Below are 23444 nucleotides of genomic sequence, written 5' to 3'. Positions count from 1 at the left end.
TATGCAGGCCCATGTATTAAAACTGTAGGACTCATGAGATTATAATATACACAGTGGCTGAGCCCTGGTTCTTTGAAAAAAATCAATAATGGTCATTTCTGTTAGATATTGAATTATTTTATTGACACCTGTCTTGATTGCTATATGAATGTCATAAAATACTACTTTTTCCATGAAAGTTTCCTTAGAAACCTGCTATGTTAATCTAGCTTATCTCGGTGTCTTGAGCATTAAGAAGTCTAACTGGTCCTTGTGAGCTCTCTGTTGGCATTTTAAGCTTACATCCTAGTAGAAACCATTTTAAAACAAACTAATAGGCCAAAGTAAAATTATTTCGATGATTTTCTTCTTTATAGATACTCGTGGCTTTGCGACATCTTCACTTTAAAAATATCGTTCACTGTGATCTCAAACCAGAAAACGTGTTGCTTGCATCAGCCGACCCTTTCCCTCAGGCAAGTATGAAAGCCTCTCTCAGCAGAAAGTCAACCGCCCTCTGGGGCATCCCGTCATCTTTTTCCTCAGAACCTTTATTTGTTCCTAAGTTTACACGTTCATTTCCATCCATTTGCGACTCTTCTGTTGTTGGTACTGCGGCTTTTAACCTGGCTTCTCAGTCAGCCTGCCGGGAGCACACCCCACGTCTTCTCACTCAGCTCTTAGCTTCTGTTGTGTGCGCCCTAGGCCAGTGCTCGCAGCACCTCCTGAGAGTGAGGACACTGCAGAGGCCCAGGGATGCCCCCAGCTCTCTAACGTCGGGCAGGACATTAGAGTTCAGTGTTGTTCTCAGGGACAAGTGCACACGTTTCTTCTTTTCCTCAACTCGGAGGACGGCAAACAGCTGGCTCTCTCCCTCTCCAGAGGGAGTCTTGCATCTGAAGTGACCTGCCCAAGGTGGCGGGTCCCGCCTTGCTTCCTGGACACCTTCAGGTCCTTCCTGGGTGCCGTGAAGAGCTAATTATGAGGCTCATTATGGGTGACATGGTGTGTTCTGTGCTTATCCTTCAACCTTTATTTATAAGGAACGTTCCAGCTAAGCCCGCCACTTCCCTGATTCGCATGATGCTTAACTGCCTTGTGAAACGATCTTACCAACTACTGAGTATTCATATTTTCACATGTATCTCTTGGATCGGAGGATGGAGGAGGAAGGAAATGTTTACATGGTATTTTTATGAATGAAGACATACAATTCATAAACCACTCAATGTATCAATACATAACCTACTATCTTCAAGTACATAAAATGGAAAACAGCTATTAATTACTTCTACCTTGAGAACTCCATATAGCCTACTCTTTGGTAGACCTGGGCTAAGACACATGCACACGGTTTATGACCTCCCCATTTCTGCACCCCATTATTATCAACAGGTGAAACTTTGTGATTTTGGTTTTGCCCGTATCATTGGAGAGAAGTCTTTCCGGAGGTCAGTGGTGGGTACCCCGGCTTACCTGGCTCCCGAGGTCCTAAGGAACAAGGGCTATAATCGCTCTCTAGACATGTGGTCTGTCGGGGTGATCATCTACGTCAGCCTAAGCGGCACGTTCCCATTCAATGAAGATGAAGACATACACGACCAAATCCAGAATGCAGCTTTCATGTACCCACCAAACCCCTGGAAGGAAATCTCCCACGAAGGTAATATTTTTCATTCAAAAATAATAGTGGTCAAATCCTTGTTATTTTGTTATTTTGGTTGTTAATTATTAAATTTCTAAATGCTCACTGTGAATTGCCCATTGGAGTAGGGGGACAAATTGATTGAGGTGGATTGAGAAGTAAAGGAAATGGCAACCAGAAATACCTTCTGATGAAATGCACCTGTGTTATAGAGAAACTGAGAAATACACATTAAGAGGTAAATGTAACAAAGAGAAATTGGTAATGTTTTGGTATATTTTCTTAGAATATATAAATATTTATACATTGTTGTATTAGTAATACCTAATCTTTACTAAGAGTAATCTTCATATACCTGTTTCTGTATTAAGCACTTTTAATCTATTATGGACACAAGAATTTTATGATCCTGATATTTTAATGATCATATTACTTACAGTTGTATACCAAGTTATTTGTGTACTGACTTCCATTGTGTGACATTAGAGCATGTATGTTATTTTATTTAGCCATTTCCCTGGTATACTTAGGTTGTTTCTGTTTTTGTCAGTATTAGATCATCTTTCTATGTAATTTCTTATATGTATCTCTGATACTTTTTTGATAGGTTACCTTGGCAGTGTTGCATTATTTAAATTTAAATTATTCTTAATTAGTGTTCCCTTCTTAGAGGAAGGAGATAGTTTTAAAAGAAGTGGTGGGTGCTGGGGGGGGCAGAGAAAATGCTTCGGAAAGGGGTCCCTCAGTGAATGTGCTTTGGAGCTTAATTCTCACAAAAACCGTATAAGATAGGTTTGACTATCATACCCATATTTCAAGTGAGAACACTGAGGCAAAAGAAGGGGCACCACAGGTCAAAAGCACACAGTGGGGCAGCGGGCGAGCCAGAATCCCTACTCGGACAGTCTGTGTACAGTTCACACCGCTGATCCGGCTTCTCTTTTAGTTTTCAGGCAACACCTAGTTCTAAGTTTGCTTAAGTTTTTCACCATTTAACAAGGCAAGTACTTCATAGATAAACACCCATTTGGTAACAGTTATTGCATGTGTAAAACAAAAAATAGCATAATTAAGTTCTCAGATTGCTATTAGTATTAAAGGCCAAGAGCTATCTATCATCAGGGCTTTGAATTACTATTAGCAACAACTTTTTTAACATCCTTAATTAGTTGTAAATCATAGTTAGATGGATAGATCTTAAAGGAATCTGTGACCTTCAAAAGAACTGTAATGTAGCCAAAGGACTAATGAAGTATTTAGGATAATTCAACGGGCAAAAGTGAAGGGGTTATTTTTTCAGAAAGCAGAAAAGAGGGAATTATCACGTAACCTTGTGACCCCTAAACATGGTTACCATTATATTTGATAACTTCAAGCCAGAAAATCAGTAAAATACTTGATGTTTTTACTACAGTGCAAATCAGGAATATCTCTGAGGCCAGGCATTTTCCTGTTATGCAGGAGTAGAACATTAGGAAAATACCTTCACATTTCATCTTTTTTATCTTGAAATAGTGGAATACTTTTTTTTTTTTTCCCTCTATCCCAGGTAGCACTTCTCAGCAGTGGGCCGGCAAGGGACAGGGGCTCCTTCACAGCTCATGAACTTTAACATGTCAGAGCTGGAGCCCTTGGGATCATGGAATGTAACCCCTCTTCGTTACACATGAGGAAACCAGGACCCAAAATATTGGTGCAAGTCCCTCGGGCCTCATGGGGAGTCAGGAGCAGAGCTGGAGTGAGAACCTGGGCCTCTGAGTTTAGGCCTAGGATCTCCCATTACCTAGAGCTTCCTCTTCTATCCAAACCCTGTCCCCAGAAGAAATGACATTAGCCATTGATGCCCAGTGTGTATACATTCAAGCATCCCTGGGTGATGCAGTGATGCTTGCTCATGACAGCATAATTACAGAAAACTGCTACCATGTTCCACAAGCTGAGCGAGGACCTTTTCATACATCGTGTCTGAACCTCCCATTATAGAGATGGGCAAATGGACATACAGGGAGATGTAGCTTGTCTGAGGTCATACAGTGAGGGCATGGCAGAGGCAATTTCTGTCTAACTGAAGAGTCTCCACTCCCAGCCACGAACACACACACACACACACACACACACACACACTGTGGTCTTTGAAGAACAGGGTGGCTCCTGTGAAAAGGACAGTGGTTTCTCCCTGGCCTCCTCCCTCTGTGCTTCCCAGCCTCACCCTCTTAGAGGAATAGACAGGTTACAGAGGGGCCTTGACCACCTGCCTTCTCCAAGGAGCTGGGCCCTTCCCAAGGTGGTTTATGGCTTTGGTGTTTGTGGCCATAAACAGACCTTCACATTCTGAGTGTTGTGGTGCCTGTGTCACAGGCTCATCTCTGTCAGGGTTCAGGAGGCTGGCATCCTGTGGAGGACACAGACAGGATGCCTGCCCGGGTCAGCCTTGCCTGGGGTCTGCTCCATGCCCTGCACAGGGCTCTGGACACAGGGTGGTCCAGACCAGGTCTCTGTCATTCAGGCCAGAGGAAAGGGTGTCACAGAGACAAGGCTGTAAGGAGAGACCTGCATCCTAAAACTGACCCTGCCCCAGAACATCCAAGCCCCGAAAAATGCGGGCACAGGCGTTCTAGGCCGGGGTTACCGCCGTTGTAAAATGCCAAGCCAGGAGGGCAGAGACGTGTCAGGGAAGGCCCACTGGCTGGGCACAGGTCACTGGAAGCTGCAAGAAGGTGCAGAGTGGGGGGCGATCAGTTGTCCAGGGGCTGGAGCGCCAGGCAGGTTCCTGGATTCATTCACCCTGAGCAATGCGGAGCTGGGACACGAGGATGGCTCAGGGCACACCCAAGTCCCTGGGACTATGACCCTCGCCTACAGCCCATGGGGTGCAGGGAGCACGGGGTCAGGTTCAGGTCTGATGTGGGCGCACCCTGGCCCCCACAGGCCTCCTGGAGCCTGCAGTTCAAGTCCTGGCCTTAGTGTGGCTTGCTGCGGGGTTGTGGCCCTTTCCTCTGTGGGCCTCCGTTTCCCCATGTCCGAGGTCTCTGAGAGTCTGGGATCTCGGTCATGCATGCCCAAAGCCCACTGGCCACCACGCAGGGTGGGGCAGTGCCCAGGTTTATGCAGCGTGCCCACAGTTTACCCTCCTGCCCCCCTCCAGCTTAGAGTACATTTTTTTGTAGTGGAACAAATGGCGCCCTCTGGTATCATGGAAATGTGCTGACCTTGTGTGCAGATATCAGCTGTTTAGGCCAGAAATGAATAGCTGTATATTATGAAGGTTTAATTACCATTGATAATAGAGACCAGAAACATAGCTATCAATAACTCTAGACACTCTTCTTGGGAAACCACTATGTACATACATCATAAGTAACGTGAAAGCAAAGGACAATACGTAAAATGTCTTTAAAGAACTTGAAAACTTGTTGGAGAGATGAGTTACATAAATTTGGGGAAATGATAATTTATTTCCTTGAATTGTTAGCAAGGTATAAAATCAGGGTCTCCAAGGTCAGAGGAAGAAGAATCACTGTGTGTGTGTGTGGGGGGGGGGGGGCGGGGTTTGCGGGGGGTGCTGACCAGCAGCCCCTGAAGGACAGATGAACAGGTTACTCAGACACAGTTTGACTATGAAAGAGGGCTAAGGGGCCCCTGGATCTAGTGGCCAGAGCAGCCCCTATTGCCTGCCTCGTTAGGCCTTTATTGGACTTTTTATCTTTAGATACAATCAGTAGGGTGAGTAATCTTGGGAGGACACTATTTACATTGTCCTCTAGGCAAGGGCATCCAGGGATTAAGCATAAGAATTCCAGTAAACACCCAGGGGGTGTGCTCATGCACAGACTTGTGTGGAAAAGTCAAGGAATAATTAGGGGCGCCGCCTTCGATACTCCCCTAAGTCGGAATTCCAACGAACAGGGCAGGCAGCCTTCCACACACTTCCCTTTTCTCAGAATGTCCTCCTTACATCTTTCCAACCAGTCTTGTGTGCTCCCCAACAAATGTGTAGTTGGAAGAATTGCATATTCAGAGATGGAACTTAGACCAGTCACTAAAGAAAAGGAATATAGGCAGCATTTCAGAAAGAGGGGATTACATCATAGAATTCAAAGCATTTATATTTGACCAGGAAGTACGCATTTACTCACCTATAGCTATGTTTAAGCACTACAAATTTCCTATTACTCAGACAAAGTGATGTGGAGACCAGCTTAGGTAACCCTCACTTTTCCAAAACTCAGGTATCAGTTTGGGTATTAACAGGCCTCTCCTCAGCATCTTCCTGTAATTCATTCTTGCTTTTGAGGCACAGGAGTTGTGTGTGTCATAATACCAGGCGAGGTAGTTACAGGCCCAGATTCAATCTCACTACCTTGTTGAGAACAAATAATTTCCTGATTAGAAGTTATAACAGGGCAGCTGGTACCAAATAATTTTAAGCTTGTGGGATCTGATAAATACACAAGCAAACAAGTATCTGACAAAGGGTGGTCACAACTGATATTAGTAATTTTTAATCTCAGGATACTTTAAACCACACCAAACCCAGTAAGAATCCAGATACATGGAAATAAAAATGTAGGCACCTCAGTCAAAGGTAACGATCGAAGGCCACGCAGTTTGAAATATAGTCCTATGTGCTATTCTAATTAGCCATCACTTACCTTTTGAGCTTCAGTTCCTCTTCTGTAGAATAGGGTAATGATTTCTGCCCACATAATGAGGTGGTAATAGAGACCGAATGAGAAAAGGATGTGAAAGGCATTTCTGAAGGCAGGTGTGGGGTGAGCCAAGGATTTAGATTGAGGAAGAGAACAGCTAAGTTAAGAATTGCCCTGGCGGAAAACCAAGAATTGATTGTATAATTTTAGAAAATATATGCATACTGATGATTCCCAAGAGTTCTTCAGACATTTCTTTAATTGTATTTTTTTTTCTTGGCATGAAAAGGCAAAATTTTAAAAAAGAAAAGTTATAAGGTCTTTGTAGCATACACAGATGTGTCAGAATGAAAACTTTATCATGCATTTTTCTTTTAGTATAGACATAGACTTGATATAAGATAATACTATATATTGGAGTGCTTGAGCTGTCATTGTGCCATTCTTCAGAATGATCCTCTAATAAGTAACATGTTTTAGTCTGTAGTAGAAACCAGAAAGGCTAAGTGACTTGCCTCAGGTCACACACTGGTAAGGCTTGACCTTTAAATCATTTGTCTTCATCCTTACATCATACATTGTCACACACCAAAGCGTGCTTATTTCTTAGGGCTTGATATTTACTAACGTATAGGGAATATTTTAAACACGTTAATTATTTTTGCTATGATAATACCAGAGGCCTGATGCATGGGATTCGTGCACTGGTGGGGGGTGTGGCCTGTGGGGATCGGCCCACTGTGGTCAGCCGAGCAGCTATGGACCTGCCCTCTGAATGGCTGCTTCCTGGTCCGGCATCTTCAGTGGATCCGGAGCACTGGCCTCGTCAGGGGACCCGGTTGGGGCTGGGCCCAGAGACAATAGCACTGAGAGGCGGTGGAGTAGGCCTCAGTCCCGCGGTGGCCATGAACTTGCCTCCCAGCCTCCGCGGTCAGCTCTGTGAGCCTGGTGGCGGCGCTGCATGGCCTGTAGGTGTCTGGAGGAGGCAGCAGGGAGTGAGGAGGAGGAGCCTGGGACAAGGAGACAACGATAACAGCCTGGGTTCCTGCCCATCGGCCAGGGGTTCACAGCGGGAGCAGCCGCTCATCCTGGTTAACCGAGCGGTGCTCCCACTGTGGGAGTGCACTGACCACCAGGGAGCAGCTTCTGCACTGAGTGTCTGCCCTCTGGTGGTCAGTGCACATCATAGCGACTGGTGGGCCGGTCGTTCTGGTCATTCCGGCATTTGGTCACTGGGCTTCTATTATATAGGATTATTTCTTTTCAGATTTAACCCATTGGGATTAATACTTATCCAAAGAGTATACATTTGGGGGAATACCCTGTATGTAACTAAACACATATTTAATTACAGTTATATACGTAGTTATATACAGAAAACCAAATACTTATGTATAGTTATACATATAGCTAAAGAAGAATGTGTGTATATAAGAAAACACTCCAGGATAAGTCAGATGATTACAAATAAAAGCACAAGAGGAGACTAGGTCATCATGGAGCGGGAGTGCAGGGACGTTTCAGTTCATTCTCAGGCAGTGTTGTGTGTTCTGTCTTGTTTCATTTAATCACTGTGACTGTCTGGATGGTCATTTGGCATCATCGAGTTTAGCCATTACCACCCATCAATAATTAACCAGGACCTTGGTCTCACCTTCAGCTCTCCCTCATACGAAGCTTAGCCCTCAGCATATCTATCCTGTGACCTTTCTCAGTTCCTTGAAAGGACTTGTTCACCTATTTTAAAATATTTAGTTAATCAGGCAAATGTACTTTATCTTATGAAAAGGGAAGCCCATTATCACTTAAACATTTTTTAGATAATCAGAGGAAACTAAGGAAATTGCACCTTCCTTAATCATGTACCAATACGCCCTTCCTTTCCTTGCACTTTTAGGAACTCCACAACAACAAGAGAAAGGCCAGGTTAGCCCTTACATTTGTTGCATTAGTAGTACTCATAAGGGTGAATCTGGATGGACGTTGAAAAAAAAATCAGAAAATTGCAAGCAAGACTCAGTCTACGATTTAGAAGGTAGTTACTGGGGGTGCAGAGCTTAGAAGTTGGAAATGAAAAAACCAGCTAACAGAACATGGGAATGCTTGCAAGGTAGGGGGTTCCTCATACCTTGCCAAGAATCTCCTTGATTATGGCTCATTTTAAACAAACTGTCATGGTCTAGCTCTAGGCCTATGGCAGGCCATTTTAAACTTTGGCAGAGGAGCTAGCTAAAAGCAGAGATGGCCAAAACCGGTTTGGCTCAGTGGAAGAGCGTCAGCCTGCGGACTGAAAGGTCCCAGGTTCGATTCCGGTCAAGGGCATGTACCTTGGTTGCGGGCACATCCCCAGTAGGAGGTGTGCAAGAGGCAGCTGATCGATGTTTCTCTCTCATCGATGTTTCTGACTCTCTATCCCTCTCCCTTCCTCTCTGTAAAAAATCAATAAAATATATTAAAAAAATAATAATAAAATAAAATAAAAGCAGAGATGACCAGGCCCCACCCCCATACAATGCCATCCTGTGCTGAGACTGTAAGAAGTCTGTGGGCAACACTTTGAAAACTATGGCTCAGAGCCCTGGCTCATGAGGAAAGAATTACAGTTAAATTCCAGGACCCCTGAAAGACCTCACAGCTGACAGTGCTCTGAAAAAAAATTAAATTAAGTTCCCAATATTCAAATTTAGATAAATGATAAAGTGTCTCAACAAAAATAGTTTTACAGCTGTTTGTAATGAAAATAATACAATAATCCTATATAATAAAGAGGGAATATGCTAATTGACCATCACTCCATCACAAAGATGGCTGCACCCACAGCTGAGGCCAAGTTCCCATAAGGAGCCTTAACGAGCAATCAGCAGGGACCTGAGGCTATGCCCTCCTCCACCCCTGTGGGGCTTGACAGGGGACCTCAGGCTGAGTCCCCCACCCGGAGGGCTTGACAGGGGACCTCAAGGTGTGCTTCCCATCTGGGTGCTGGGCTAGGGGACTTCAGGCTGCTCCCAGCACCAGGCCAGGGGACGGGGGACCTCAGGCCGCACCCCCCACCTGGTAGGGCTTGATAGGGGACTTCAGGCTGCACCCCCCACCTGGTGGGGCTTGACAGGGGACCTCAAGGTGTGCTTCCTGTCCTGTTGCTGGGCTAGGGGACCTCAGGCTGCTCCCCCTGCCCCAGCGACAGGCTGGAGGACCTCAGGCTGCACCCCCCACCAGGTGGGGCTTGATAGGGGACTTCAGGCTGGGCCCCCCACCCTGGCACCAAGCTGGGGACCTCAGACCGCACCCCCAGCCCAACAGGGCTTGACAGGGGACCTCAGGATGTGCCCCCCACCCCAGCACCGGGCCAGGAGACCTGAGGCTACGCCCCCCCTGCCTGGCTGGGCTTGGCAGGGGACCTCAGGCCATGCCCCCCACCCAGCGGGGCTTGACAGGGGATCTCAGGCCATGTCCCCCACCTGGTGGGGCTTGACAGAGGACCTTAAAGCATGGCCCCCCGCCCTGGTCTGGGCTGGGGAACCTCAGGCCACTCCCCCCATCCTGGTGCTGGGCCAGGGGACCTGAGGCTATGCCCCCTGCCTGGCAGGGCTTGACAAGGGTGGGACTGGCCGGGTCTGGATCTAGCCCAATGAGGGGGGGCCAGCCGGGTCTGGGTCTCATGCAGCTTGACTCTGGGTCCCGTGGTGTGCCCCAGACTCTGACAGGAGGAAGGTTTTCATATACATTTTACTAATTTTCTTTCATCTCTGACACTTTTATAGAGAACAGGCAAATAGCAATATTAAATTATTTCCTCTAATTAATCCCCTTTTAATGTGCATGAATTTCATGCACCGGGCCACTATTCTCTTATATAAAAGGCCCATGGCCATCACGCTGTAATGCTGTCCCAACCAAACGAGCAGCAGCTCTCGTGGTGGATGGGGTGGTGCATGAGCTATTAGTGGCAGAGAGCTAGGAGCAGCGAAGGGTGGGGCAGCGAGCTACGAGCGGTGATGGGGCAGGGCTGCCAGCTGAGGCAAGCAGAAGCAAGCTATTTGTGCACGATTTTGTGCACACTGGGCCTCTAGTTAATAAATAATAATGCAAGAATGAACTCTGTTTTGCATACTCACAACAGTAAGCCTACTTTGCCTAACCCTGTCTAATATATTATAATGTAAATGTGATAGCAATGTAAAAATGCTATAAAAAGTTTCCAAAGACGTAGTTTCACTTTCTATGCTTATGTAATCACAAACCAATTAACAGAGCGCAGACTGGCATTGATGCATGGAGCAGGAGCAGCACTGGTTGAAAATTATCGAATCGAGCATAACAGATACCACGTTTATTATTGAAAGGTATAGAGATAAACAGAAGAACATTTTTAAGTAGTTAAAAAGTCCTCTCTGGAAAGCAGGTCTCATAATGAGATGAGAGGTTTTTATCTTCATTTTTAACTCTTCTTACTGATTGATTTAGATCTTTTACCAGGTGTATATGACACGTTAAAAAAATAATAAAAATGAACAAAAGTTCATGGAGAGAAAAAAGGGTCCAGGAATAAGTGGAGTACAACCTTTTGTATAACTTTAATTATTTCATGCCTGGTCTAAAATGTTTCTAAATTTTTAAATAAACAGACTATATGTATATAATATTGTATATATGAATATTGTTTGCTGAAGAGCTAGAGGGTTACATTTCCTTTTCTATAACACCAGTCCTTGCATCAGGCCTGAGCAGATGAAGAAGATGCAATTCTACCAGGGGTGGGGAACCTTTTTTCTCCCAAGAGCCATTTGGATAGAACATCATTCATGGGCCATACAAAATTATTAACTTAAAAATTAGCCTGCTGTATTTGGTCCGACATTTAATTAACTCCTAATGCTTTGTCAGGGCCAGACCAAATGATTTTGCGGCCTCCTAATGACCCACGGGCCGGATGTTCCCCACCCCTGCAACCCGTCTGTGCCCACGCAAAGGAGAACGTTCAAGTGGGAAAGTCAAATGAATTCTCCTGCATTCCATCAGTGGCTCAAGATCATAATACACATCTTAATTTTTATATATGACTATTATACAGCCCTTGTTTCCCCAAGAGTTTATTCTTAGAGGAAGAGAGAAGACACAGATAACGAGGGATGTGCTTGTGTAGCTGTTAAAGTGAAATATAATTTACAATTCTACTTACCAGGAGAACAATGACAAACCTGCAGTGAAGGGAGAGCATTTGTTAGAATAAAAGTACATTTCCATCATCAAATGGAATGGATGTGTTCAGTTAGAGACACATGGTAAATTTAAGGACTGATGGTAATAGACGATGAAGATCTCCAGAGGTTTGGTTTAAAGAACATCAATGTTTTTTCCTTTGGAGTTTTGATGTTCCTTTCTCTGCCATTAGGGAGGGGAGTAGGCAGTAATCAACACAGAGGCAGCCCCGGAAATTGCCTCACAATGAGCCCCAACCCCCACAGACAGATCATTTTCTGTGTGCACAGGTGAATTCTGAAGAAGCACCTACCCTTAGGTCCCCTGCCGTGATGTTACTGTTCAGCTTCAGAGTCACATGGCTAGTTAGTATTATCAAGAGTTAAGATCAGACATGAAATCTTGACATACCACATAGAAAAAAAGGGGGCAGAGGGAGAATGTCCTTGCATTAAATCTATAGTTTGTCTTTAGTTCAAAATCACCAAAATGCGATGGTGCAGCAGTGACGCCGACCTTTTCCACTTCCCGCTTCCACAATCAGTGGAAATATTTCTGCCTCTGCCTTTCCCCGATGAGCACAGCTCTAACTTTTGCTTCTACTTGGTCTCAGTCCTCTGCTGACACTTCTGTACAGTGTAGAATACATGGCATCTCAAGGCACAGAATGGCTCTAATAATATACCACTAAATTTATCAAAGCATCTAAATTTTATTTTAAAAGCAATTTTTGTCATTCAATGTGGTAAATTCAAATAAAATTGGTCACAAGTGTGTTTTCCCCCAGAAATTGCAGATGAAAAATACAGCCAGTACAAACACAAAGCAAAGCTAAATGAAAGCATAGCACCATTACCACATGGTATGTTTTCAAAATCCAACAGTGTTCCAGAACACTAAGCACTTAAGTTGGAAGTAGCACTTTGCCATGAAAAGCAACCAGCTGTAGGTCCCCTTTTCACTACATTTGTTCAAAACAAAAAATAACCTCATTGAAAGTAAGCCTTGCATGGATGAGACCCAGAAACCCAATGGTATAAGGAACAAAAGAAAGACAATTGTCATTTTAATAATTAAACTGTGTTTGCAACAGTATATGAGGCTTGAAGATCCAGCAAGCCAGCTGAATATTAATGAATAGATTTATTTGTCAACATATTAGCACCGCTGTCAGACGTAGCAGCGTGGAGCAGATGCAAGGGGACTAGCTAGTGAGCCGCTGACCGATGCCGGACTGGTGCCAGGAGAGTCCATCAAGATTGATAAACCAAAGCGAATTATGTGGGTCGGCACCTTCGCGGGAGTTTAACACGTTAGACAATCTCTACTTGAAATTTTGAGATGGCTTGTGTTTAATTTTTTTTTTAAAGCATGCATTTTGTTCAACAATAAAATTGTGAGCCAAAGGCATACAGTGATTACATTAATATCCACTAGTAGAGTGAATTTTTAAAAATTCAAATGAGTTAATATCTGAAAAGGCCCCCACAAGGAAAGGAATTATTTATCCTGATAAAATTAAATTCATGGCATTTTCTCTAGCAGATAATTTTTAGGGAGAAACTGACCACAGGAAATTTTAGCAAGAACATTGGCATTCTAAGTGCTCAAAAATGTTTATTTGCCCCCAAAATTGAAAGATCTCCTATAAATCCCAATTATAAGATGAAAATTTCACTTCTGAATATGACATCTGAATTTATGTAGAGATATTAGAGTAGAAGAACAACAAAGTTTAAATATTCTTGTAAGTTTGCTTTCTTCCACAATGACAACAGAATAATATTTTAAAATACAGGCTCTTAAAAATCTTATCTAACTTCTGTACTGCTTCACAGTATCAATCCACTGAGGATTTAAACATAAAATTCTGAAATTGCTCCATTGGTGGAAAATATGCAATTTCATGAGGAGCCCTATTTCTTCTTAACTTGACCCTAGCACAATGAGGAGAATGTCTGTTTATACCCCCAGTCAAGCAAGCCTAATCCTTTTTATAACTAAAAGCTTATCTCAGAGGTTTGGAAGCCACCATCATATCCTGAGCCATCAGTTTTTCTTTCAACCTCCTCTTCACTCTACTTCAGACACTTTCCTCTTCATTGACGTTCTTTAAACCAAACCTCAAAATGGCTCTGACTCAAGGTTCAGTGAGTCTAAAGTAAAGTGATGCCACCATGTTCCTCATTGTAAAGAACACATTTCTTTTAGCACACCATAAAATGACGTTTGATTTGGGGACAATAAATAGATTCATGTTGAGTTTACTGTGGATTTAGAACCCTGAATTCTTTCTCAGGCATGTTGCTGATAAGCCGCGTTCTTCAGTTCTGTACTTAGACCCTTTTCGGTTGGTGGGAAGGAGGGACCTAAATAGAGGACTTAGCTCCATTTGTCCCTGTTAAATGCTGTCTTACCAGTATGGCCCATAGCTTCAGACTGTAGCTATTTTGAAACTTACTTGTGTAATTCGACTTGCTTGCTCTTCCTGTTGGCGTCTCCTGAGGGGAAGCTGTCCTGAAACCCTCTGTGTCTTCATCCCAAACAGTGAACCAGATGGCATCGAGCACAGTTACCTTTCTCCGTGGTTAGATTCATTTCTCTGCACTTAATCCATGGAGTCAGACGCCCTATTAAACCAGGTATTAACTACGTTCAGTGTTCTCACACCTCTCGCCCTTGCTACTCAGGTGTGGTCTAAGACTCCGCCTGGGAGACAACAAACTGCAGACTCTCAGGTCCCACCCCAGACGCAGCAATCAGAATCTTCAGTGTAGATCCCTGGGTTACTCACGTGCCTGGCAAATCTGAGAAACAATGCTCAGCCCTCATTCCCCATCTTAGTTGTACAGACTAGCAACACCCGGGCATGTCTAAAAACTACCAGCACCTTGAACGTTGGTTTGACTATCAGCATTAAAGAAAACACACACTAAAAACAAAGACCTCTCTAAATGATATTAATGTGCACTGAAAATGAAAGAAAAACCCACCCCGAACATCATTATAATAATATACATATGTTTTGATTTTTACTTTGAATTTTGAATCCATTGGCATCAGTTTGGGGGCTGCTGTATGGTATGTTTAAACAGTTCAGGATTTCTAAAATTGTGTTGCCGGTCTTTGAGAGGCAGTGAAATTGAAGGTAAAGCAAAAGAGTAACCATTGACAGAATGGCTTTGCACTGAGGAAAGAACTGGAAAAGGAAAGACTGGGGCTTGAGTTTCTAAAGGTCTTGCACTTCATCGGATTGCAGTAATTGACTCAGGCACTGGTGAGATGATGACTTCCAGCAGCCTGGTTGCTGCAGGCAGCCTCTGGCTCCAGCCCTGAGAGGTGGGTCCCAGTTCATGTTGCCCGGCAACAGCTTGCTGGGTTGAGAGCTGGAATGTGAAGGGTTGCAAAATGATTTTTAAAATAAACACACAACTTACCCACCAGCGTGAAGCAAACCAAAGGAGAAGTACTGAGGGCTACACTGACCGACTGCGAGGCTGAATGGAAAGGGTAAAGGAAAATAGAAGGTGAGGAGCTCAGTGCTGACTGATGATGCTCCATCTCTAGAGTGACAGTTCTGATCTGGGTTCTTCTTTGAAAACTAGGGGCCCAGGGCACGAATTTGTGCTCCTTGAAAGGAACTGTGGGCCACAAGGCTGCGGTGGGCACAGGGGCAGGTCTCAGCCCCTCCTCCGTGCCCCTGCCTGGCCCCTCCCACCACAGCCCCGAGTCCCCTGTCTGCGGCAGCCCTGCTCCTGCTGCCACCACTCCCACAGGCGCTGGCCCTGCTCACAACTGCAGATAGCACAGAGCAATTGGGCTGGTGCCAGCAGCGGTGCGAGTGGCAGCTGCTGCCTGATCGCCCCTCACGAGTAGTGGGGAGGTGGAGAAGCCCTCAGGGGCGATTGGGGCCAGCAGCTGCAGCTCGCACCCGCTGACGGCACCGAGTGATCCGGACTGGCACTGGGCACCAGCAGTGGGTACGAACGGTGGCTCCAGTGTCGGCAGCAGGTGCAAGCAGGGCCATTTCCAGCAGCGGGGGCAAGAGGCGGCTGCCAGCACTGATCACCCCTCAGGAGGAGGGGGAGGTGAAGCCCTGAGGGGCAATTGGAGCCTGCAGCCGCCGCATGCACCCGCTGATGGCACTGAGCAATTGAGCAATCGTGGCCAGCGCTGGGCGTGGGCAGCAGGTGCGAGTGGTGGCTCCAGTGCTGGCAGCAGGTGCGAGCCGGGCCTGCGCCGGGAGCAGGTGTGAGCACCGGCTGGGACCACGGCGCTCAGGAAAAAGAATTTTCAGTAACCACCAGAGGCTCACCCTGATGACAGTGACCGGTGCCTCACTTTATCTGGCGCCCCTGCTCACCTGCTCCACCATCCCACAGTGGCCTACGCCCACCATGTTCTGGTCATCAACACACGTCATAGCAACCAGTTGTTTGGTTGTTCCCCCGTTTGGTCTATTTGCATATTAGGGTTTTATATATATATAGATTTGTAAGTGAATAATTTGCGTTAGAAGACAGTATGGAAAAAATAAAAGTAAAAAGTACTGTGTCTGGATAAAACAGGTTAGCCCCAGAGAGTCACCAATAATTTCTCTTCTGTAAAATAAACATTGTAAAATAAACCCGATTTGTATTGCAGATATTCTCAGCATTGCTCTAATTTTACAATAGAAGTCGCTGATCCTGTGATCTGTTATATTGTGTGGAGTTGTGATGTCCTACCATCCAGGAATATTTTTAGCGAAAATGTACAAACCATATGCACATAATATGGATATTAAAACTCAGAGCTGAGAAAATTGTTACTTAAATTTCTAATTAATGTAGTCTGTCTACCAAATGCTATTTAGCAAGCACTTTTCTAGTGCATTAAATGATGTATTTTATTTTAAATATTTGTGAACTCTTGTGCAAAAATAAATACACAATCTGCCTGACCTTAAAGGAGCTGAAACCTAGTTGGGAGAATAGGAAGATAGGCATGTATTGAAATAGTGAACGATGGGGAATGGCGGAGGGACTGAGGCATGTAACCTAAGGGACCGATTATGTATCCAAACATGTCCAGTTCCATTCTTTTTGTAGGATTTTCTCCAAGCTTTGGGTGTAATGGCAGATGCAAATGAGCCTTCTACATATACAGACTCTATTGTGTCCATACACATGGAATTTGCCTTGAAATAGAGAATGACTGCAATATAGTTTCCACAGTTGCAGAGATAATTCTGTATTTGATACCAGAAGAAAATGGAATCCATACAATTAACACTCTGGTGGAACATTTCTTTTCATATTAAAACATAAAGCTCTTCCGCACCTGCACGTACCATTTAATTTTGTTTTTGTTCAGATGTACTTGTGCACCTGGCAAACAGGCTACACAGAACTTCAGCTATCCCAACATCTGCTGAAAGGCCCATTCTGGTAAAAAGGAACATTTGATAAAAATGTTCTCTTCGCTTTCCTAACATTTCAGTTTTTCAACTGATGAGACAACAACAGAAATTGACATACAGGAAGTTAGGGGGAAATAACTGTATCCTTTATAATCCTATATGATAAAAGCCTAATGGCTAAGTGTCCAGTCATCCAGTCGTCCATTCAGCCAATCAAAGAGTAATATGCTAATGATATGCTAAGGCTTGCTATGACAAGCACTGACCACCAGGGGGCAGATGCTCCAACAATGGTTAGCTTGCTGCTGGGGTCCGGCCAATTGGTCTGGCCAATCGGGACTGAGGGAGATGGGCCAGACGTGCCCTGGAGCCCTCCTGTGGTCTCTCCCCAGCTGGCCAACCTCGTTGGAGTCCCTCGGCCTGGCCTGCGCCCTCTCGCAATCTGGGACCCCTTGGGGGATGTCGGAGAGCCGGTTTCGGCCCAATCCCACTAGGCTGAGGGCCCCACTGGTGCACGAATTCATGGTCCTGGCCTCTAGTTAGGCAATAATTTACTATAGCAAGAAAAGAAACATTAGGCTTCAAAAAACAGATTTTCTTTTCTTTTTTCTTTTTTTAATTTAGAGGAAACATGAGTGTGGATCCATTTTAGAAAGCATAAAACTCTCTGCTCGTGAGGGATAGTAAATTCTTTAAAAATGAAAAACTGAACCATACAATTCTTTAAAAATTTTCAATAAAAAAGAAAAAGGAAAAACATCTCAGATTGCCTAATATGGCTATCCATGGTATTGAGAGAACTCAGATATACAACAGTTTACTAATAATATGGGAAGATGAGATTGAGTTTAAGGAAGAATAACAGAACTCTCAGAATAGCATTAGAAAAGCAAACGCCCAGAATAACTGGGCAGGTACAATCAGAAAATAATTCTACCCCTCTCTGCCTCTCTGTAAACGTTGGCATCATGTTTACTACAAAGAGGAGGAGGACCAGGCACTGCCTGTGTTGTTCCTGTTCTCAGGGGGCTCTGGGGAGCCTGGGGTTTCTGCAGTCCTCGTCCTCCCCGCGGGCACCAGCTTCCTGCAGTGTGCTCTGCAATAGGCTGCCTTTCTCTCTGACTTTCCATTCGTCCTCTTCTTTCCTCCGAGTTCCACGGCCACGGTGGGCTCACTTTCTCCTTGGCGTTGTTTTTGAGAGAAGTTCACAGAATGACCCGATTTTATGTCTTTCCCATGGTCTCTCCCTCTCCCCCTTCCATTGCCACAGTTTTGAAGGTGTGCCCTACCATATTCCCTCTAGCTCTGAATTCTGAGTCTCCATTTGAGTTTTGGGACTGGGGTTGAGACCCATTTGGAGTTTTTTGATGGTCAGCTCCCTCTGGGATTGCTATGGCTGCTCCCATTTTACTAGACTTTGCTCCCGTGCCCCTGGGTTCACCCCTTTAGTGTGGAAGCATCTCCCAGGGAGGTCGCTGCTGGGAGCAAGACCTGGGGGAATGGAGGTGTCACAGGAGGACACTCAGTGGCAGCTATGAGATATGATTACTGTTCAGAACTGGACATGCTGCATTTTGAGGAAACTAACAGAGGTGTTCTTCAAGCTGTTGTGAGGAATTTTGAATAAATCGTGGATTAAGTGAGAGCAATGCCAGGATACTTGACACAGGCCAGAGATTCAAATGGTGCATATTGATGCGTGCGTGTGTGTGTGTGTGTGTGTGTGCATGTTTTGTTTTGCAACTAGATTGGGAGCTTTTCAGGAGGCCAGATATTTTTGTTTATTCCCTAAATAATTGCCAACAATAATTTCTTAAGGCAGGTTTGGTGAACAAATGATTGATAACGTATGTGTGAAGAATGTGGCCAATAAACAGAACATTGTTAGGAAAACAAAAACACTTTAGAATTTATTTGAAAAATATGTTTAGTGAAAGGCATTTGGAGGGTACGATTAATGCTGGATTGTGTGAAACAATGAATAAAAAGGATGTTTTAAGAGTTCCAGGAAGAGTGACAAGTAGAATGGAGCTTCAGACATGAATGATGCACCCATTTTCTCAGTAACACCAGGTTCCCAACATTTAATAGTTAATTACCTCTGTTTTCTGCCGAGAGCCGCAAAATATGTTATATAAATTCACAAATACCCACACACATGTTTAGACACACATGTATTTCCTGGGTTCTCTCCCTATGTCCTGAACCCGTTTCTTCCCGAGGTCCTCGTCTTCTTCTTGCTGTGTGTATTCAGGTCACCTGAGTACTGCCTGTCCCGACTGCTGACTGTGCTTCATTCAGCAGAACCATTTTTTTATCTTCACGTATTCCATTCCCTTCAGACACTTCTAGTTTCTCCTCTGGCGGTGCTTCCCTCCCCATTAGGCCGTGTGGTTCACTGTTGGGGCCCATTTGGGCACAAACCAACCTTTTGTTGAGCTACTGTACTCCTGCCCTCCTAATTATTGAATTCAAAACAGAATGAGTGAACTAATAACATACTAGTATATTTATTCCCTGCAGTCGAGGGAAGCTTAATGCTCCATAGCACATAAGCTCTCCCTGCACCCCTCCTCCTCCAGTTGTGCTGTGACTTCACAGCAGCCAGAATGGAAAGTGCACTTTACTCACCAGTGAGTAAATCATGTGAATGGATGTTTTAAAGCACAAGCCCAATACACCGTTCACTGAGAGAACTGTACTTTCGAAAGCTCTCTGAGAACATGTGTGCAATGGGAAACTGTACTAAGTACTGTGTTTCCTAAGGGGTCCTAGCTCTGGCCAGGGTGTGCAGGCATAGGCAGCATTTAAATGTGAGCTATCGCATTTACTTTCTTCAGTCAAAGAAGTAGGTGTGTGATATTCTGCAGCCTTTCGTGCAGGCCAATATTTAGAATGTTCGTATCAGAGAGAGAGAATTCTAGATTACCAAAATGCGGCAGGAATCACTTCTCTTTGCCTGTAATGATAAGGAGTCTGGTTCATTTGAATTGGATGAACGATCTTGGTCTCAGGTGGCCTCTGCACCCCTGTGACAGTCTGTATTTTCTGGTCCAGGCATGCTGGTGTAGACCAAACAATAGAGCCAGAGCTACCCGACCCGGGACTTAGTCATTGGGGAAGTTGGGGAGTTAGTTCACTTTTTCTGTCTGTGAAAGAGACACAGGTCTAATCCTGGCGTGCCACTGGTTTTTAGGCTGTAAGTTTATCACGAGTCCTGACCCATGTTTTGCTTTATATATTTTCCCTTTTAAATCTGGTATCCAGATGGCCATCATTTAATTCAAGACTATGAAGCCCATTGCATGTATTCTAAATTTAAACACATTTTACAACAAAGTTAGTAAATGCCTTCTCTTGAATATTAGATTTATCCTGCCATTAGTGCAAGATGTATTTAAATGAAACATATTTAAATAAAACTTCTACTTTAGAAAAATGTGTTAAAGACTAAACCAGGAGAAATTTAATCATATTCACAAAAGACTCATACTCCTTCCTCCACGATTGTTTCCAATTTCACTTTTCAGCACCCAAAATAAAGTGAAGACCAAGGTTTTAGAATTCTCAAGATGAATGTTCTTCAGGTTCTAGTGCCTGCTATCACTGTGCTGCCTTAATTGTGTGAAATAGCAGACATGAAATAAACTGTAAAGGAATTATAATATGTTCCTGGTGTGTCATCTATTTTCACTAATAACTCACATTCTTTTTCAGCCATTGATCTTATCAATAACTTGCTGCAAGTAAAAATGAGAAAGCGCTATAGTGTGGACAAGACCTTGAGTCACCCTTGGCTACAGGTAAAAATCAATTATTGGATATTTCCTCAGTCAGGTGAGCTTCTAAATATTTGTAAGATTTTGATATTGTATGCAAAAAATATTTTGTCTTATTTTTAAAAGTATAATTCTAATATCAATTTGTTTGCCAAAATGAATGCAACTGCTGAGGACTTAATAAAGTTCAGTGTTTCTAAACCTCTCTATCAAGAAAATCACACACACACACACACACACACACACACACACACACACTTGCACACACCAAACCAAAATCAAGAAACCTAAGAGTCAGAACAAAACTCCAAGGCCCAGCTTTCAGAAGCATCTGTCTGTGCAACTCTGATAAATGCCCAAGTAAATGGCCACACATGGCCATGCACAATACAGAACACATGCATGGCAAATGCGTGGGTATATGCTTGTTTTCTCTTAAATATTTATTATTTTCACCTTGAATTTGAGTGTAGTTTTTGTTGTTGTAAATCCCCAGGATATTTTTTCCATTGATTTTTAGAGAGAGTGGGAAGGAGGGGAGAGAGAGAAACATTGATATGTTTGATGTGAGAGAGACATATTGATTGGTTGCCTCCCCCACGTGTTCCAACAGGGGCGGGGATTGAACCTGCAACCCAGGTATGTGTACTTGACAGGAAATTGAACCCTCAACCCTTTGGTCCATGGGCAGATGCTGTAACCACTGAGCAAAACTCACCAGGGTTGAACTAAAAGTTTAGAAAAATGGTGTTCTGGAATACTGAAGGATTATTTGCAGTCATGAAATCTCCAAGGAATACCAACATTCCTAATAGTTGGACTGCAAGCACTTACTGCCCACCCTCCGGTGCACCTCACGTAAACAGGATGCGTTTGTAAAGTTCGGGCCAATAGGATGGTTTTGGTGCTGCTGCTGTCACTTCAGGGTGCCTGAGGAAAGACACACCAGGTTAGAGTGAAAGGAAAAGGGAGAACTCATCATTGTGGGAACTGACGACAGTGTGATAATGAGTTGTAATCATCTCTGTGGTAATATTTTGGAATTTCTTCATCAGGATTATCAGACCTGGTTAGATTTACGAGAGCTGGAGTGCAAAACCGGGGAACGCTACATCACCCATGAAAGCGACGACCTGCGGTGGGAGCAGTACGCAGGCGAGCAGGGGCTGCAGTACCCCCCACACCTGGTAAACCCCAGTGCTAGTCCCGGCGACAGTCCTGAGACTGAGGAAACGGAGATGAAAGCCCTCAGCGAGCGTGTCAGCATCCTCTGAGTTCCATCCCCTATAATCTGTCAAAACACTGTGGAATTAATAAATACATACGGTCAGGTTTAACATTTGCCTTGCAGAACTGCCATTACTTTCTGTCAGATGAGAACAAAGCTGTTAAACTGTTAGCACTGTTGATGTATCTGAGTTGCCAAGACAAATCAACAGAAGCATTTGTATTTTGTGTGACCAACTGTGTTGTATTAACAAACGTTCCCTGAAAAACTAAACGTGTTATTGTGAGTGATTCATGTTATATTTAATGCATTAAACCTGTCTCCACTGTGCCTTTATAAATCGGAGCCTCAATTTGGTAAGAGTCTACAGAACCCATCTGTGAGATAGTTCTGATAAGCAAACTATTGAAGAGTCTATTATTACCATTGTTCTATGAACAACTCTAAATCTTATGTGCAAAAAAAAAGAATGATGGAGCTGTGGGGGGGGGGGGGGGCAGATATACGATCCTAAGACACAAGTGCATGAGAATTTTGTTGTATAGTCTCAAATCCCTTACCTGCCTAGTGTGCCTCAGTATATTTAAACTCGAGTAAAGGCACCTAGGTATGCCTACTACTTTTAAGCCTAAATGCCTTAAAAATGTAAACTGCCAGATATAGCAAATATATTTCCCTTTCTTACAATGCCCTGCTGTATTATGGAGAATCAGCAGCTAAGCAACCTTTTTGCCTTTGTGTATTTTTTAATAATAAATAAATATTCTTGTCAAAATATGTGTCCATCTGACTGAATTATTTCCATTTATAGTTCACACTAGTGTTTTCAGGCCAGTTAGGAACAGGTATCTGCACAAAGAAAAACAAAACAAAACAAAAAAATGGGAACATTCTAACGATCCAGAATGTACTTTCCCTGAAGCCATAGTGTAGAAGTCTTTCTGACTTACATGTGAGCTAGTTTCCAGTAGGAAAGAAAGCTTTCAAAGAGAAAAATGGCCAAGGCCAAACAGGATGCTCGAAGGCACAAGTAAGAATATTGCAAATAGCAATCTCAATGTAGCTTCCTGAGTTAGGCAGAGTAAGCCAGGAGTGTATTAGAATAATGGTCTAGTTTCTTTCTATACTATCTAAACAGGAAGGTTCTAAAGTGAACTGCAAAAACATATGAAGTCTGGAAAGTAATTCCTAAAGAGGAAGCCACCTGAAGTGAAGGGCCTGGGGAAGAGAGGAATTAATAGACTATAAGTGTGTAGACTAGGTAATGTGGGCAACGTGGGTGGGGTGTCTTTATAGCAGGATAATAATTATTGTGTGTTATTGTTTCAGTGTAACAGAAAAAACCTAATGAATGTTTGGAGGGATTTTATTTGTTTTGAGATACTTGAATACATTAGATAAGTATGTTAAAACTGCAGACAATATTTACACTTGGAGAGATGGGAGAGAATAGTCAATTTTCCAAGTAGTCACCATTTTGTATTATTATTTATCCTTTATTCTAAGGCAGTGGTCGGCAAACTCATTAGTCAACAGAGCCAAATATCAACAGTACAACGATTGA

At 43.7% G+C, this 23444-nt stretch overlaps 1 protein-coding gene across 1 annotated transcript in view; it reads left to right on the top strand.

Moving 5' to 3' along the window:
• The window catches only part of PRKD1 (protein kinase D1), a 322392-nt gene extending 299737 nt beyond the window's left edge, over nt 1-22655 (top strand). The window contains exons 15-18 of the mRNA XM_080671929.1: nt 357-455; nt 1375-1642; nt 20591-20676; nt 21708-22655. Of these exons, the coding sequence (XP_080528055.1) occupies nt 357-455; nt 1375-1642; nt 20591-20676; nt 21708-21926 (672 nt within the window). The 3' untranslated portion in view covers nt 21927-22655. The remainder of the gene's footprint in view (nt 1-356; nt 456-1374; nt 1643-20590; nt 20677-21707) is intronic.
• Nucleotides 22656-23444: the final 789 nt, after the last annotated feature.

This window comes from Plecotus auritus (assembly GCF_963455305.1).
Source record: "Plecotus auritus genome assembly, chromosome: 1".
NCBI lineage: Eukaryota > Metazoa > Chordata > Mammalia > Chiroptera > Vespertilionidae > Plecotus > Plecotus auritus.
The sequence above is the reverse complement of the archived record's forward strand: the minus strand, read 5'-3'. Positions and strand labels throughout refer to the sequence as shown.